At 43.4% G+C, this 16,452-nt stretch overlaps 1 protein-coding gene across 6 annotated transcripts in view; it reads left to right on the forward strand.

The window, feature by feature from the left end:
* Positions 1–10,292, forward strand: part of nrap (nebulin-related anchoring protein) — a 95,640-nt gene extending 85,348 nt beyond the window's left edge. For 5 of the 6 annotated variants that reach the window (XM_052478361.1, XM_052478364.1, XM_052478365.1 and 2 more), the window contains 3 exons: positions 1,558–1,869; positions 4,768–4,926; positions 7,373–10,292. In XM_052478361.1, coding sequence (XP_052334321.1) covers positions 1,558–1,869; positions 4,768–4,926; positions 7,373–7,663 — 762 coding nt within the window. In that variant the 3' untranslated portion in view covers positions 7,664–10,292. The remainder of the gene's footprint in view (positions 1–1,557; positions 1,870–4,767; positions 4,927–7,372) is intronic. The other variant, XM_052478362.1, reaches the window with a different exon arrangement.
* Positions 10,293–16,452: the final 6,160 nt, after the last annotated feature.

Here is a 16,452-nt window from a genome sequence, read left to right on the forward strand (position 1 = left end):
GCAGTGGCTTCTTCCTTGCTGAATGGCCTTTCAGGTTATGTTGATATAGGAGTTGTTTTACTGTGGATATTGATACTTTTCACCGGTTTCCTCAAGCATCTTCACAAGGTTCTTTGCTGTTGTTCTGGATTGATTTGCACTTTTCGCACCAAAGTACGTTCATCTCTAGGAGACAGATCGCGTCTCCTTCCTGAGCGGTATGACAGCTGCGTGGTCCCATGGTGTTTATACTTGCGTACTATTGTTTGTACAGATGAACGTGGTACCTTCAGGCGTTTGGAAATTGCTCCCAAGGATGAACCAGACTTGTGGAGGTCTTCAAATTTTTATTGATGTCTTTGCTGATTTCTTTTGATTTTTCCCATGATGTCATGCAAAGAGGCACTGAGTTTGAAGGCAGGCCTTGACATGCATCCACAAGTACACCTCCAATTAACTCAAATGATGTCAATTAGCCTATCAGAAGCTTCTAAAGCCATGACATAATTTTCCGTCATTTTTCCAAGCTGTTTAAAGGCACAGTCAACTTAGTGTATGTAAACTTCTGACCCACTGGAATGGTGATACAGTGAATTATACGTGAAGAAATCTGTCTATAAACAATTTTTGGAAAAAATGACTTGTGTCATGCACAAAGTAGATGTCCTAACCAACTTGCCAAAACTATAGTTTGTTAACAAGAAAGTTGTGGAGTGGTTGAAAAACTAGTTTTAATGACTCCAACCTAAACGTATGTAAACTTGCGACTTGTATTTTACACGTTCTTACCTCATCACCATTATTGTTTATGTGGAGAGTGAACACCCCTTTAACCAACTCCAATGGCTCCGACTGGATGTCATCGACTCTAACAGCCCGACTTCTATCCTTTAGATAGTCATGAAACCAACAACAGGCATCCGATCCCAGTCCTATTGATGACAGCTTACCCAAAAGTATCATATGGTCTACAGTGTCAAAAGCTTTAGACAAATCTATGAACAAGGCGCCACAGTACTTTGTATTATCTAGGGCATTTGTAATATAATTTACAACACGTACAGTGGCCATAGTGCTACTGTGTTTAGGTCTGAAGCCAGATTGATTGCTAGAAAGAGTATTTTTAACAGTTCAAAATTATTGTAGTCGTTGTAGCACCAATGACTCTAAATTTTAGCCAAACAGGAGAGCTTAGAGATGGGCCGATAATAATCCAATTCACTACCATCACCTCCCTTGAGGAGTGGTAAAACAAAAGCTGTTTTTCAAGATTTAGGAATCTTTCCTACGACTAATGTTTGATTAAAGATATGCGTCACTGCACTAGTAATTATAGGTGCCCCGCATTTGAGTAAATATGGATCCAGATTGTCAGCGCCTAATGATTTCTTCGAATCTATAACAGATAGTGCAGATAAGACCTCATCTTCTGTGACTTTTTGGAAATGAAAAACCGGCTTACTGTTTTCCACATCAGTTGATGGGCTGAAACAATAGATCGGCCAGGATCATGAGTCAAGTGTAGAGCCAAGTGGAATTGGGCGATTCTCTAAAATGGTCCTGTCTTTGCACCCTCAGTTCCGCTACAAGGAAGCCTTTGTGAAGGAGAAGGGTCAGCAGGTGGGGCTGCTCAGTGTCGAAGATGACCCAAAGATGGTGCACTCCCTGGCAGCCAGCAAGCTCCAGAGCTGCCTGGGGTACAAGAGGCAGGCTCAAGAGACGCGCTCCCAGTTCAAGATGCATGCCAACCAGCCTGTGTTCCAGCAGGCCAAGAAGAGCCAAGCTCTGGCCAGCAACCAGACCTACCACCAGAGGCTCCATGACTACACCTTTGACCCCCAGCAGCTCAACGTCCAACACGCCAAGCAGGCCTACAAGCTGCAGAGTGACGTGAGTGTGTGTGTGCTCGTGCATGAATGTGTTTGTGTGTCTGTGGAGGGGTACCCATTGTAAATTGTAGAAAAGGTTTAGAGTTTAAGGTATACTCAATTTACTGGGATTCCAGTGCAGAGAATAATATAATAGTGAAGACATCAAAACTATGAAATAACACATGGAATCATGTAGTAACCAAAAAAGTGTTAAACAAATCAAAATATATTTTAATGTTAGATTCTTCAAAGTAGCCACCCTTTGCCTTGATGACAGCTTTGCACACTCTTGGTATTCTCTCAACCATCTTCACCTGGAATGCTTTCCCAACAGTCTTGAAGGAGTTCCCACATATGCTGAGCACTTGTTGGCTGCTTTTCCTTCACTCTGCGGTCCAACTCATCCCAAACCATCTCAATTGGGTTGAGGTTGGGTGATTGTGGAGGCCAGGTCATCTGATGCAGCACTCCATCACTCTCCTTCTTGGTCAAATAGCCCTTACACAGCCTGGAGGTGTGTTGGGTCATTGTCATGTTGAAAAACATATGATAGTTTCAAGTGCAAACCATATGGGATGGCGTACCGCTGCAGAATGCTGTGGTAGCCATGCTGGTTAAATGTGCCTTGAATTGTAAATAAATCACAGACAGTGTCACCAGCAAAGCACACCCACACCTTCACACCACCTCCTCCATGCTTCACAGTGGGAATCACACATGCAGAAATCATCCGTTCGCCTACTGTGTCTCACAAGACACAACGGTTGGAACCAAAAATCTCATATTTGGACTCATCAGACCAAAGAACGGATTTCCACTGGTCTAATGTCCACTGCTCGTGTTTCTTGGCCCAAGCAAGTCTCTTCTTCTTAGTGGTGTCCTTTAGTACTGGTTTATTTGCTGTAATTCGACCATGAATGCCTGATTCATGCAGTCTCCTCTGGACAGTTGATGTTGAGATGTGTCTGTTACTTGAACATATGAACATATCCTCTACAGCAGAGGTAACTCTGGGTCTTCCTTTCCTGTGGCGGTCCTCATGAGAACCAGTTTCATCATAGCGCTTGATGGTTTTGCGACTGCACTTGAAGAAACTTTCAAAGTTCTTGAAATTTCCGGATTGACTGACCTTCATGTTTAAAGTGGACTGTCATTTCTCTTTGCTTATTTGAGCTGTTCTTGCCATAATATGGACTTGGTCTTTTACCAAATAGGGTTATCTTCTGTATACCACCCCTACCATGTCACAACAGAACTGATTGGCTCAAACGTATTAAGAAGGAAAGAAATTCCACAAATTAACTTTTTAAGAAGGCACACCTATTACTTGAAATGCATTCTAGGTGACTACCTCATGAAGCTGGTTGAGAGAATGCCAAGAGTGTGCACAGCTGTCATCAAGGCAAAGGGTGGCAACTTACATTTACATTTACATTTAAGTCATTTAGCAGACGCTCTTATCCAGAGCGACTTACAAATTGGTGCATTCACCTTATGACATCCAGTGGAACAGCCACTTTACAATAGTGCATCTAAATCTTTTAAGGGGGGGGGGGTGAGAAGGATTACTTTATCCTATCCTAGGTATTCCTTAAAGAGGTGGGGTTTCAGGTGTCTCCGGAAGGTGGTGATTGACTCCGCTGTCCTGGCGTCGTGAGGGGGGGAGTTTGTTCCACCATTGGGGGCCAGAGCAGCGAACAGTTTTGACTGGGCTGAGCGGGAACTGTACTTCCTCAGTGGTAGGGAGGCGAGCAGGCCAGAGGTGGATGAACGCAGTGCCCTTGTTTGGGTGTAGGGCCTGATCAGAGCCTGGAGGTACTGAGGTGCCGTTCCCCTCACAGCTCCGTAGGCAAGCACCATGGTCTTGTAGCGGATGCGAGCTTCAACTGGAAGCCAGTGGAGAGAGCGGAGGAGCGGGGTGACGTGAGAGAACTTGGGAAGGTTGAACACCAGACGGGCTGCGGTGTTCTGGATGAGTTGTAGGGGTTTAATGGCACAGGCAGGGAGCCCAGCCAACAGCGAGTTGCAGTAATCCAGACGGGAGATGACAAGTGCCTGGATTAGGACCTGCGCCGCTTCCTGTGTGAGGCAGGGTCGTACTCTGCGGATGTTGTAGAGCATGAACCTACAGGAACGGGCCACCGCCTTGATGTTAGTTGAGAACGACAGGGTGTTGTCCAGGATCACGCCAAGGTTCTTAGCGCTCTGGGAGGAGGACACAATGGAGTTGTCAACCGTGATGGCGAGATCATGGAACGGGCAGTCCTTCCCCGGGAGGAAGAGCAGCTCCGTCTTGCCGAGGTTCAGCTTGAGGTGGTGATCCGTCATCCACACTGATATGTCTGCCAGACATGCAGAGATGCGATTCGCCACCTGGTCATCAGAAGGGGGAAAGGAGAAGATTAATTGTGTGTCGTCTGCATAGCAATGATAGGAGAGACCATGTGAGGTTATGACAGAGCCAAGTGACTTGGTGTATAGCGAGAATAGGAGAGGGCCTAGAACAGGGCCCTGGGGGACACCAGTGGTGAGAGCGCGTGGTGAGGAGACAGATTCTCGCCACGCCACCTGGTAGGAGCGACCTGTCAGGTAGGACGCAATCCAAGCGTGGGCCGCGCCGGAGATGCCCAACTCGGAGAGGAGGATCTGATGGTTCACAGTATCGAAGAATCATAGAAGAATCTAACATGTAAAATATATTTAGATTTGTTGAACACTTTTTTTATGGTTACTACATGACTTCATATGAGTTAGTTCATAGTTTTGATGTCTTCACTATTATTCTACAATGTAGAAAATGGTCAAATTCAAGAAAAACCCTTTTGACTGGTACAAGATATGCACTGTGTGTACAAAACATTAGGATTACCTTCCTAATATCGACTTGTGCCCCCCCCCCCAACGCAATCTGTTGCAGGTGAACTACAAGTCAGATCTGAACTGGATCAGGGGTGTGGGCTGGACCCCCCCTGGCTCCCATAAGGTGGAGATGGCCCGGCGGGCTGCAGAACTGGGACTGGCGGAGAGCGTGAGCACTGAGGAGGCCATTGCCCAGTACCAACACATGATGATGATGGTGAGAGAGCAAAATACAGCATGCTTTTATGTATATTGTTTAAATAAAATGCTATTGCAACCTCTTTGCAATAAGAAATTGAGAAAAGGCTCAAGAGAAGTTTCAAGTTCCTCTGTCCAGTGTCTTGTGTTCTTCTGCCCATCTTAATCTTTTATTTTTATTGGCCAGTCTGAGATATGTCTTTTTCTTTGCAACTCTGCCTAGAAGGCCAGCATCCCAGAGTTGCCTCTTCACTGTTGACGTTGAGACTGGTGTTTTGCGGGTACTATTTAATGAAGCTGCCAGTTGAGGACTTGTGAGGCATCTGTTTCTCAAACTAGACACTAATGTACTTGTCATATTGCTCAATTGTGCACCGGGGCCTCCCACTCTTCTTTCTATTCTGGTTAGAGCAAGTTTGCGCTATTCTGTGAAGGGAGTAGTACACAGCGTTGAGATCTTCAGTTTCTTGGCAATTTCTCGCATGGAATAGCCTTCATTTCTCAGAACAAGAATAGACTGACGAGTTTCAGAAAAGTTATTTGTTTCTGGACATTTTGTAAGCCTGTAACTCACAAATGCTGATGTACCAGATACTCAACTAGTTTAAAGAAGGCCAGTTTTATTGCTTCTTTAATCAGGACGACAGTTTTCAGCTGTGCGATCATAATTGCAAAATGGTTTTCTAATGACCAATTAGCCTTTTAAAATTATAAACTTGGATTAGCTAACACAACGTGCCATTGGAACACATGTGCTGGTTGCTGATAATGGGCCTCTGTGCGCCTATGTAGCTATTCCGTTAAAAACAGCTGTTTCCAGCTACAATAGTAATTTACAACATTAACAATGTCTACACTGTATTTCTGATCAATTTGATGTTATTTTAATGGACGACAAAATGTGCTTTTCTTTCAAAAAGAAAGAAAGTAACCCCAAACTTTTGAACAGTGTATACATTCACCTGTGGATCCTTTCATGAAATACAGCTCTCGCCCATGAAAGCCAGCACACAGTCATTGTTTTCACCTATATTAAATACAAGTCTCCACTCCAGTATTCCCTTCCCCTTCCCTTGTCTTGTCTTTGCGGCGAACATGGCACAACTGCACGTCTATTCTCTGATAGGGACGCACCCGAATCGATCACCTAATATGACCCGTCTGCGTTGAACGACCCTCCGAACAACGTTCTGGTGAGACTCTGTATACTGAAATCCCACCTCAGACCATACGATGATACAATCTCTACCCGGCACAGCCAGAAGAGGACTGGCCACCCCACATAGCCCGGTTCCTCTCTAGGTTTCTTCCTAGGTTTTGGCCTTTCTAGGGAGTTTTTCCTAGCCACCGTGCTTTTACACCTGCATTGTTTGCTGTTTGGGGTTTTAGGCTGGGTTTCTGTACAGCACTTTGAGATATCAGCTGATGTACGAAGGGCTATATAAATAAATTAGATTTGATTTGATTTGATGATACAACCCGTCCGTAATGCCGGAGCACGTAGGCCCCCACCCGGAGACCTTTTATAGATCTGTGCTAGACATTCCGGATATGTCACAGTCCTTCCCCCAAATTCAAAACTACTACCAATAGTCTGCATTCTTATGATGACCGGCCTCTATTTCAGGGTACCCCTCTCACCAACAATCACATAAACAAATTGAAACTTCACTCTCCTACAGATACAGAAAGGGTAGATGGCCCTTATGAGGCACAGGAGGTATTGGTAAGAAACTAGCTTACCTTTTTTTATTTTAGTCTGTTCACCTCCACTACCGATTCTCCTTCCCACCAAGTCTCTCTCAAAGGTGAATCCTGTTCGTGCAACGCCAATTGTTAAAAATGAAAATGCTATTGCAATATGGAATCAATCTACATACAACATCCCATAATGACAATGTGAAAACAGGTTTTATACATTTTTGCAAATGTATTACAAATCAAAAACATAACTTATTTACATAAGTATTCAGACTCTTTGCTATGAGACTTGAAACTGAGTTCAGGTGCATCCTGTTTCAGTGGAAGGCACAAAATATTGTCAAAGACTCCAGCTACCCAAGTCAGACTGTTCTCTCTGCAAATGCACGGGAAGCGGTACCGATGCACCAAGTCTGGAACCAACAGGACCCTGAACAGCTTCTACCCCCAAGCTCTCTGCACATGGACTCCGTAGTGGTGCCCTGTGTATATAGCCATGTTATCAGTACTCATTGTGTGATTCCTTTTTGTTATTATTATTATTCTATTATTTCTCCTTTATTCCTTCTCTTCATTGTTGGGAAGGTTCACAGATCTACCTGTTGTTTACGAAGCATATGACATACAATTAGATTTTAGGATTTGATCTCCACTTATCAATGAGAATGACAGATCTAACACATTTATATCTGCAAGGAGTCTGGTCATACACAAAACTAATATGGAAGGTGTAAATATGTCCAATCTCTCTCTTCATCCACCAGCAGCAGATGGAGGAGCAGCAGCAGGTGTCAGAACCTGTTGAGACCAGCAAAGAGTTCCAGCAGTCGGGAGTCAATCTAGACGCAATGGAGATCCTCCACGTCAAGAGGAAGAAGACCATCCAAACGGTGAAGAAGTCCAATTCCTCCTCCATGGATAGCAGCGTCAAGAAGTTAATGATGTCTTCCAACTCAGCCATAGAGTCAATGATGGCTTCCACCTCTGTCTCAGCCATTGAGAACACAGTCAAGATGTCCACAACGAGTGAGGCATCGGCCATAGAAAATGCTTAGACAATGTTGTGAGAAGGTGTTACCTTAGGGCATGTATCGCACTTATTCCACGGAGGGGGCCGAGTGTCTGTGCGTTTTCACTCCTCCCTTGTACTTGATTGATGAATTAAGGTCACTAATTGGTAAGGAACTCACCTCATCTGGTTGTCTAGGTCTTAAACCAGCAGACACTTGGCCCTCCATGGAATGAGTTTGACACCTCTGCCCTAGGGGGTAGGTGGAAGTTGCTTCTAATTGATATAGGGTCTGGTCTTTTTTAATTCACCTGATGGATGAAGTAAGAGATTGGAGTTGGGTTACCTGATCCTAGATCTATTAAGAGCAATGTCTACCCCAAGATACAATTAGATAATGTTGTGAGGGAACTGTGCATGTAGAATCGGGAAGGGAATTGAAAAGTGCTTCAAGTGGTTTATGTTGAAGGTTACCTCATTACACATTCATAACCCATACACAACATTCATAAGAAAGTATATGAGAATGTCATAATTTATTTTTCAACAATGACAAGTTTATATTTTTGTTACAGTGCCTTCAGAAAGTATTCATACCCCTTGACTTCATACCCCTCCACATTTTGTTGCCTTACACCCCGAATTCAAAATGTATTAAATCAATTATTTTCCTTACCCATCTACACACAATACCCCATAATGACAAAGTGAAAACATGTTTTTTGAAATGTTTGCAAATGTTTGAAATATCTAATTTGCATAAGTATTCACACCCCTGAATCAATTCTTGTTAGAAGGATCTTTGGCAGCGATTACAGCCATGAGTCTCTTAAGAGCTTTGCATACCTGGATCCTACAATATTTGCACATTTATTATTTATAAAATTCTGTCAAGTTGGTTGTTGATCATTGCTAGACAGGCATTTTTAAGTCTTGCCATAGATTTTCAAGCAGATTTAAGTCAAAACTGTAACCAGGCCATTTAGAATCATTCAATGTCGTCTTGGTAAGCAACTCAAGTGTATTTTGGCTTTGTGTTTTATGTTATTGTCCTGCTGAAAGGTGAATTTGCCTGCCAGTGTCTGTTGGAAAGCAGACAGAACCAGGTTTTCCTCTAGGATCTGCGTATGCTTAGTTGTATTCGGGGGGGGGTTTATCCCCCAAAAATTCCTAGTCTTTGCCGATGACAAACTTAACCATATCATGATGCATCCACCACCATGCTTGAAAATGGGATGAGTGATACTCAGTGATGTTGTGTTGGATTTGACCCAAAGGAAACGCTTTGTATTCAGGACATAAAGTTAATTTCTTTGCCACATTTATTTCAGTTTTACTTTTGCCTTATTGCATGTTTCGGAATATTTGTATTCTTTACAGGCTTCTTTGTTTTCAGTCTGTCGTTTAGGTTAATATTGTGGTGGGGATAACTACAATGTTGATCCGTCCTCAGTTTTCTCCTATCACACCCATTAAACTCAGTAACTGTCAGGAACAGTCAACACTGGCCTCAGTGAAATCCCTGAGCGGTATCCTTCCTCTCCAGCAAGTTAGGAAGGACACCTGTATTTTTGTCGTGACTGGGTGTATTGATACACCATCCAAAGTGTAATTAATAAAAGTGTACTTATGTGTGCTGTAAAATGTTAGTCCCATGTTTCATGAGCTGAAATAAAAGATCTTAGGAATATGCATACGCAAAAAAAAGGTTATTTCTCTCAAATGTTGTGCACAAATGTGTTTACATCCCTGTTGGTGACCATTTCTCCTTTGCCAAGATAATCCATCCAACTGACAGGTGTGACATATCAAGAAGCTGAATAAACTGCATGATCATACACAGGTGCACCTTATGCTGGGGACAATAAAAGACCACTCTAAAATGTGCAGTTTTCTCACACTTCGTCACAAATGTTTTGAGGGTGCGTGCAATTGGCGTGCTTTTTTTAAGGTATCTGTGACCATCTCTATTCCAATTCATGTGAAATCCATAGATTAGGGCCTAATTCATTTGTTTGAATTTACTCATTTGAAATTGTTGCATGTTGCGTTTATATTTGTATTTAGTATATGTGACTTGTTAAGCACATTTTTACCCCTGAATGTATTTAGGCTTCCCATAACAAAGGGGTTGAATACTTATTGACACAAGACATTTCAACGTTTAATTTTAAATTAATTTGTAAACATTTATAAAAACATAATTCCACTTTGACATTATGGTGTATTGTGTGTAAGTCAATGACACAACATCTAAATGTAATTCATTGTAAATTCAGGCTGTAATACAACAAAATGTGGGAAAGTAAAGGGTTGTGAATACTTTCTGAAGGCTCTGTATGTCACAATAAGGATCCTGTCGACTTGCATTCATGAAATGCAATAAAATAGTTATTTTGTACAGCATGTTGATGTGTTGTGTATGGCTTATGAATATTGGTCTCCTGAGTGGCGCAGCGGTCTAAGGCACTGCATTGCAGTGCTTGAGGTGTCACTACAGACATCCTGGTTCAAATCCAGGCTGTATCACAACCGGCCATGATTGAGAGTCCCATAGGGCGTCGCACGATTGGCCCAGCGTCGTCCGGGTTTGGCCGGTGTAGGCCGTCATTGTAAATAAGAATTTGTTCTTAACTGACGTGCCTAGTTAAATAAAGGTTACATTTTAAAAAAAATGTCATGAAACCCTTATTTTTTTACCCTTCAAATCAAGTAAAGTGTAAAAGGAGAGGGAGAAGGAAATATGTAGAAAGTGCTTTCAGAAAAAGTGTTTTTTGCATGTACATTTTTTTCCTACCCTCGCTCCACTTGATGTTAAACTGATTTATCGTAGTAGCTAGCAGCAGGCAGAAGCAATCACAATGATCAGAGTAAAACACGCAGTAGAAGAGAGGAGTAAAATGATCAAACTGATTTATCGTAGTGCTACTGCCTGCTGCTAGCTAATCTCAATGATCAGAGTAAAACACGGAGTAGAAGAGACCAGTGAAATGATCAAACTGATTTATCGTAGTGCTACTGCCTGCTGCTAGCTAATCTCAATGATCAGAGTAAAACACGGAGTAGAAGAGACCAGTGAAATGATCAAAGTGATTTATCGTAGTGCTACTGCCTGCTGCTAGCTAATCTCAATGATCAGAGTAAAACACGGAGTAGAAGAGACCAGTGAAATGATCAAAGTGATTTATCGTAGTGCTTCTGCCTGCTGCTAGCTAATCTCAATGATCAGAGTAAAACATGGAGTAGAAGAGACCAGTGAAATGATCAAACTGATTTAACGTAGTGCTACTGCCTGCTGCTAGCTAATCTCAATGATCAGAGTAAAACATGGAGTAGAAGATGTAGCTCCCTTCAGTAACCACGAGCACAACCGTTCCTTGATTTTAACTGGGGGCTTTATTCTGTAGTTTTAGTCAGAATTATCACCTTCCGTGAGAACTATAAAGTAAATGAAAAATTTGAAGCATCTCTTTGAGAAACCTATTTCTTTTCAGTTCTTCCTGTGCCATCTAAATGTTTGCACAGCCAGTGGTCAAGCTATCAGGTTGCTATCTATCTAGCTAGCTATCTATCTACCTAGCTAGCATAACTAGCTAAATAATGTTGTTTGTTATCAAACCAAAATATAGCACCTCTTGAGTAGTTTAAAAAAGGCCCCGACATGCACACGAATCCTCGGCAGAAAGGGAAAAAAACACAGCTAAGGTAATATTGTGGATACCTTTTACATGACTTTGACTAGAGGCACATGGTCTACAGCAATGTAGCAAGCATTGACTGTAGCTGTGTTCTGTGTTTTAAAGGATCTGTGCAGAAAAACGTGTACTTAAAAGGTTCAATGCGGTAGGGAAATGGAGACAGGGTTAACGGTGTAAAAACAAACCTGCATATAAACATGTCTATGAGGGCACAAGACGAGACCCAGATGCAGACACAGGAGGCAGATGGTTAGAGTCCAAGATGTTTATTAACAATCAAGAGAATGGTTGTGGACAGGCAAAAGGTCAAAACCAGTTCAGAGTTCAAGGTACAGAATGGCAGGCAGGCTCAAGGTCAGGGCAGGCAGAATGGTCAGGTAGGTGGTGTCCAGAAAAACAGGCAAAGGTCAAAACCGGGAGGACTAGTAGAAGAGAAGTAGTCTGTGCCTTGCTGAAAACCTCCAGGAGGTCGTGGTACTCTGTGGGAACGGTAGAAAAATCAGAGACTGTACTTAAACCCTGAGGAGGCTGTCTCTGGGAAGGCTGCGCTGCTTTGAGGCATTGGGAATGGCAAAACGGACTCCAACCCAGGATTGAACTTGTGGTCCAATCAATAACTGGGTTGTGTTTCTTAATCCAAGAAAATCCCAAAACAACTGGAACATGGGGAAACTCAATGAGAAGCAGCTGTATTGCCTCACTGTGATTTCCTGAAACCTGTAGATTAACAGGCACAGTGCTGTGGGTAACTCTTCCAATGGAGCGTCCGTTCAGTGCTCTAGCGTCCATGGGAACAGAGAGAAGTTGAGTGGGAATACCTAATTCAGAAACTAGAGTAGCATCCATAAAACTCTCATCTGCCCCAGAGTCAATGAGCACCCGAAGAGATTTAGACTGGTCTCCCCACAGCAGTATAACAAAGGAGGGAGTACGGTTAATGGGATTAAGAAGATTCCCAGTCTGGCTCACCAGAGTACTTGTGCCTACTATAGAGATAGGTCTTCTAACTGGGCATGTGGCTATATAATGTCCTGCAGTCCCACAGTACAGACAGTACAGACATCTGTTGGAACTCTCCTTAGGCGATAATCTAGCTCTGCCCAGTTGCATAGGTTCCGGAGTATCTGACTCACCCGTCGCTGATGATTCTCGATGGATTCACTTCTGGATTCCTTCGAAGGTGAGCGAGCAACTGCGGCTGAACTAGTGTGATCCAGGACAGACCTCTTCTCACTCCTGCGTTCCCTAAGCTGCTCATCAATTTTAATGGTGAGGTCGATGAGGGAATCGAGGTCCACAGGCAATGCCCGAGCAGCTAGCTCATACTTTATCTCCTCGGATAGTCCGTGAAGGAAGGTATCAAAAAGGGACTCCGGATTCCAGGCACTGGATACCGGAGCATCGAAAACCTTTCTCACCTCTGACATAAAGTCCTTGAGATGACGACAAACGGAGGATTGTTGCTCCCAAACAGCCGACGCCCAGGATAGCGCCCTTCCCGACATTAGCGTAATAATATATGCTATCTTAGATCAGTCAAAAGGAAACGAAGATGGCTGTAGCTCAAAAATAAGGGGGCATTGAGAAAGAAAACCCCGGCAGGTACCAGGATCCCCAGAGTATCGCTCCAGAGGTGGTAAGCAGGGTTCTCGGGGTGCCGGGGTAGGCTGTACAGACTCACCACTCACAGGGAAAAAGTTTCTGAGTGGTTGGGGGTTCTCAGAGGTGGAAGGCTAAACCCCTGGTCATGGCGTTCCATCAGTGAACGAAGCCCTTCCAGAAGGTCCTGAAATAGCTCCTCATGCCTCCCAATGGCGGCTCCCTGCCGGGAGACAGCGTGGCAGAGCTGGTCCAGGTCTGGTTTGAACTCTAAGGGCACAAGGCAAGACCCAGATGCAGACACAGGAGTCCAAGATGTTTATTAACAATCCAAAAGGGGTAGGCAAGAGAATGGTTGTGGACAGGCAAAAGGTCAAAACCAGTTCAGTTCCAGAGGTACAGAATGGCAGGCAGGCTCAGGGTCAAGGCAGGCAGAATGGTCAGGCAGGCGGGAATGGAGTCCAGAAAAACAGGCAAAGGTCAAAACCGGGAGGACTAATAAAAGAGAATAGAAAAGCAGGCGCATGGGAAAAACACACTGGTTGACTTGAACATACAAGACAAACTGGCACAGAGAAACAGGAAACACAGGGATAAATACACCAGGGAAAATAAGAGACACCTGGAGGGGGTGGAGACAATCACAAAGACAGATGAAACAGATCAGTGCGTGACAATGTTGTGCGTTAATGCATTATTAACATGTTAACTTTAATTGACCTTAAGTGAATATACATAATTGTTTTGCATATTTCTTGTGGGCACAATTCTAGCTCAAAAGTCTGCCTGCTGTTTTATCATTAGGTCTGGTGCTTTTCTTGATGATGCTCACTGATAACTTGATATACTGAGTTGGTATTTGATATACTGTGTTTTCTTTGTCTGGCAGGATCAGGTTTGTGACAATGCACTGGTAAGAACGTAAAGCTGGACTGGGAGTAAATGCTATGGGTCCAAACGTATAAAGGTTTAAGCACAGTAGCTGTTAGCTTTTCCCATGAGAAAACTTTAGCCACTTAACCATTATTCTAATATGAACATCTGACCAGCATGAAATGCACAGTTATATTTCCAGTATTCGTAGCTGGGCATTGGATGGGGCCACAGTGTCTCCCGACTCTTCCTGTCTCAGCCTCCAGTATTTATGCTGCAATAGTTTGTGTCGGGGGGCTAGGGTCAGTCTGTTATATCTGGAGTATTTATCCTGTCTTATCCGGTGTCCTGTGTGGATTTAAGTATGCTCTCTATAATTATCTTTTTCTCTTTCTTTCTTTCTCTCTCTCTCTCAGAGGACCTGAGCCTCAGGACTACCTGGCCTTGCTGTTCCCAGTCCACTTGGCCCTGCTGCTGCTCCAGTTTTAGCTGTTCTGCATGCAGCTATGGAACCCTGACTTGCTACCTGTCCCAGCTGACGTGTTGCACCCTCGACAACCACTGTGATTATTATTATTTGACCCTGATGGTCATCTATGAACATTTTAACATCTTGGCCATGTTCTGTTATAATCTCCACACGGCACAGCCAAAAGAGGACTGGCCACTCCTCATAGCCTGGTTCCTCTCTAGGTTTCTTCCTAGGTTCTGGCTTTCCTAGGGAGTTTTTCCTAGCCACGGTGCTTCTACACCTGCATTGCTTGCTGTTTGGGGTTTTAGGCTGGGTTTCTGTACAGCACTTTGTGACATCAGCTGATGTAAGAAGGGCTTTATAAATACATTTGATTGATTGATTGATTGAACCAATCAAAGTTCTTAAAATAGGTAAACTTGCCCAACAGAGGGAGAAGGCTAAAAGGTTTTACTTCGTCTTGTCTGGGAGGGATGGACCAATATACAGTACCAGTCATATGTTTGGGCACATCTAGTCATTCCAGGGTTTTTCTTTATTTATTTTTTCTACATTGTAGATGAGGTAGTCCAGGTGACTACATGAAGCTGGTTGAGAGAATGCCAAGAGTGTGCACAGCTTTCATCAAGGCAAAGGGTGGCTACTTTGAAGAAACTCAAATATAAAATATATTTGGATTTATTTAACAGTTTTATGGTTACTACAGGATTCCAAATATGTTATTTCATAGTTTTGATGTCTTCAATATTATTCTGCAATATAGAAAATAGTAAAAATAAAGAAAAACCCTTGAATGAGTAGGTGTGTATAAACTTTTGAATGATTTTAATTTGAATTATATATTGAATGCATTATTTTTTCAGAATTGTATTTATATTTACCCCTTTTCTCCCCAATTGGGAGTTACAGTCTTGTCCCATCGCTGCCACTCCCGTACAGACTCGGGAAATGGTGAAAGTTCGAGAGCCGTGCGTCCTCCAAAACACGACCCCGCCAAGCCGCACTACTTCTTGACACAATGCTCGCTTAACCCGGAAGCCAGCCGCACAAATATGTCGGAAGAAACACCGCACACCTGGAGACCGTGTCAGCGTGCATTGTGCCTGGCCCGCCACAGGAGTCGCTAGAGCACAATGGGACAAGGATAACCCGGCCGGCCAAACCCTTCCCTAACCCGGACGACGCTGGGCCAATTGTGCGCCACCTCATGGGTCTCCCGGTCCACAGCTTGGGATCGAATCGGGATCTATAGTGATGCAGCTAGCACTGCGATGCAATGCCTTAGACTTAGGCTTAGGCTTTTGAATGCATTCTTGACAAAGTTCAACGTTTTTGCTAAGTCGTTACACACACATCGGTGTGCTTTTACTGAAAAAACTTTAAGAACACCTGCTCTTTCCATGACATAGACTGACCAGGTGAAAGCTATGATCCCTTTTTGGGACTTCAATCAGTATAGACGAAAGGAGGAGACCGGATAAAGAAGGATTAGACTGTATGTGTGCCATTCAGAGGGTGAATGGGAACGACAAAAGATTGAAGTGCTTTTGAATAGGGTATCCTTCTTTAACCTGCCAAGCCCACCGCTTTGAGTGTTTTACACTCAACAGTGTCATGTGTGTATCAAGAATGGTCCACCACCCAAAGGACATCCAGCCAATTTGACACAACTGTGGGAAGCATTGGAGTCAACATGGGCCAGGATCCCTGTGGAATGCTTTTAACACCTTGTAGCGTCCATGCCCCAATTGGGAAAGGGATACCTAGTCAGTTGTACAACTGAATGCCTTCCCTTGAAAAGTGGGGATTTGGGGATTTGATCCAGCAACCTTTCAGTTATTGGCCCAACGCTCTAATCACGAGGCTACCTTCCGCCACTGAGGCTGTTCTGAGGGCAAACGGGTGGATTCAATTAAATTGTTCCCAATGTTTGGTATACTCAATGTCCAAAATGTACATATTTGTCTTTCACTGTTATAAAACATTTTTTTTAGGCAAACCCTGTTGTCAAATAGAAGTAATTTACCCCCCAACATTATCACTGTTAGGTGGCGTCCTCCACTAAGGTGGTCTGCTCAGAATTTTTAGATACAGCAAAGCAAGGTTTCGAGACCCACCCAGGCCCCCCAAAGAAATGTAATACATGGTCCTCGAGTCACTGTGACAAATTAGATCATTAGAATAATGTGTTTA

This window comes from Oncorhynchus keta, chromosome 24, assembly GCF_023373465.1.
Source record: "Oncorhynchus keta strain PuntledgeMale-10-30-2019 chromosome 24, Oket_V2, whole genome shotgun sequence".
Taxonomy (NCBI): domain Eukaryota; kingdom Metazoa; phylum Chordata; class Actinopteri; order Salmoniformes; family Salmonidae; genus Oncorhynchus; species Oncorhynchus keta.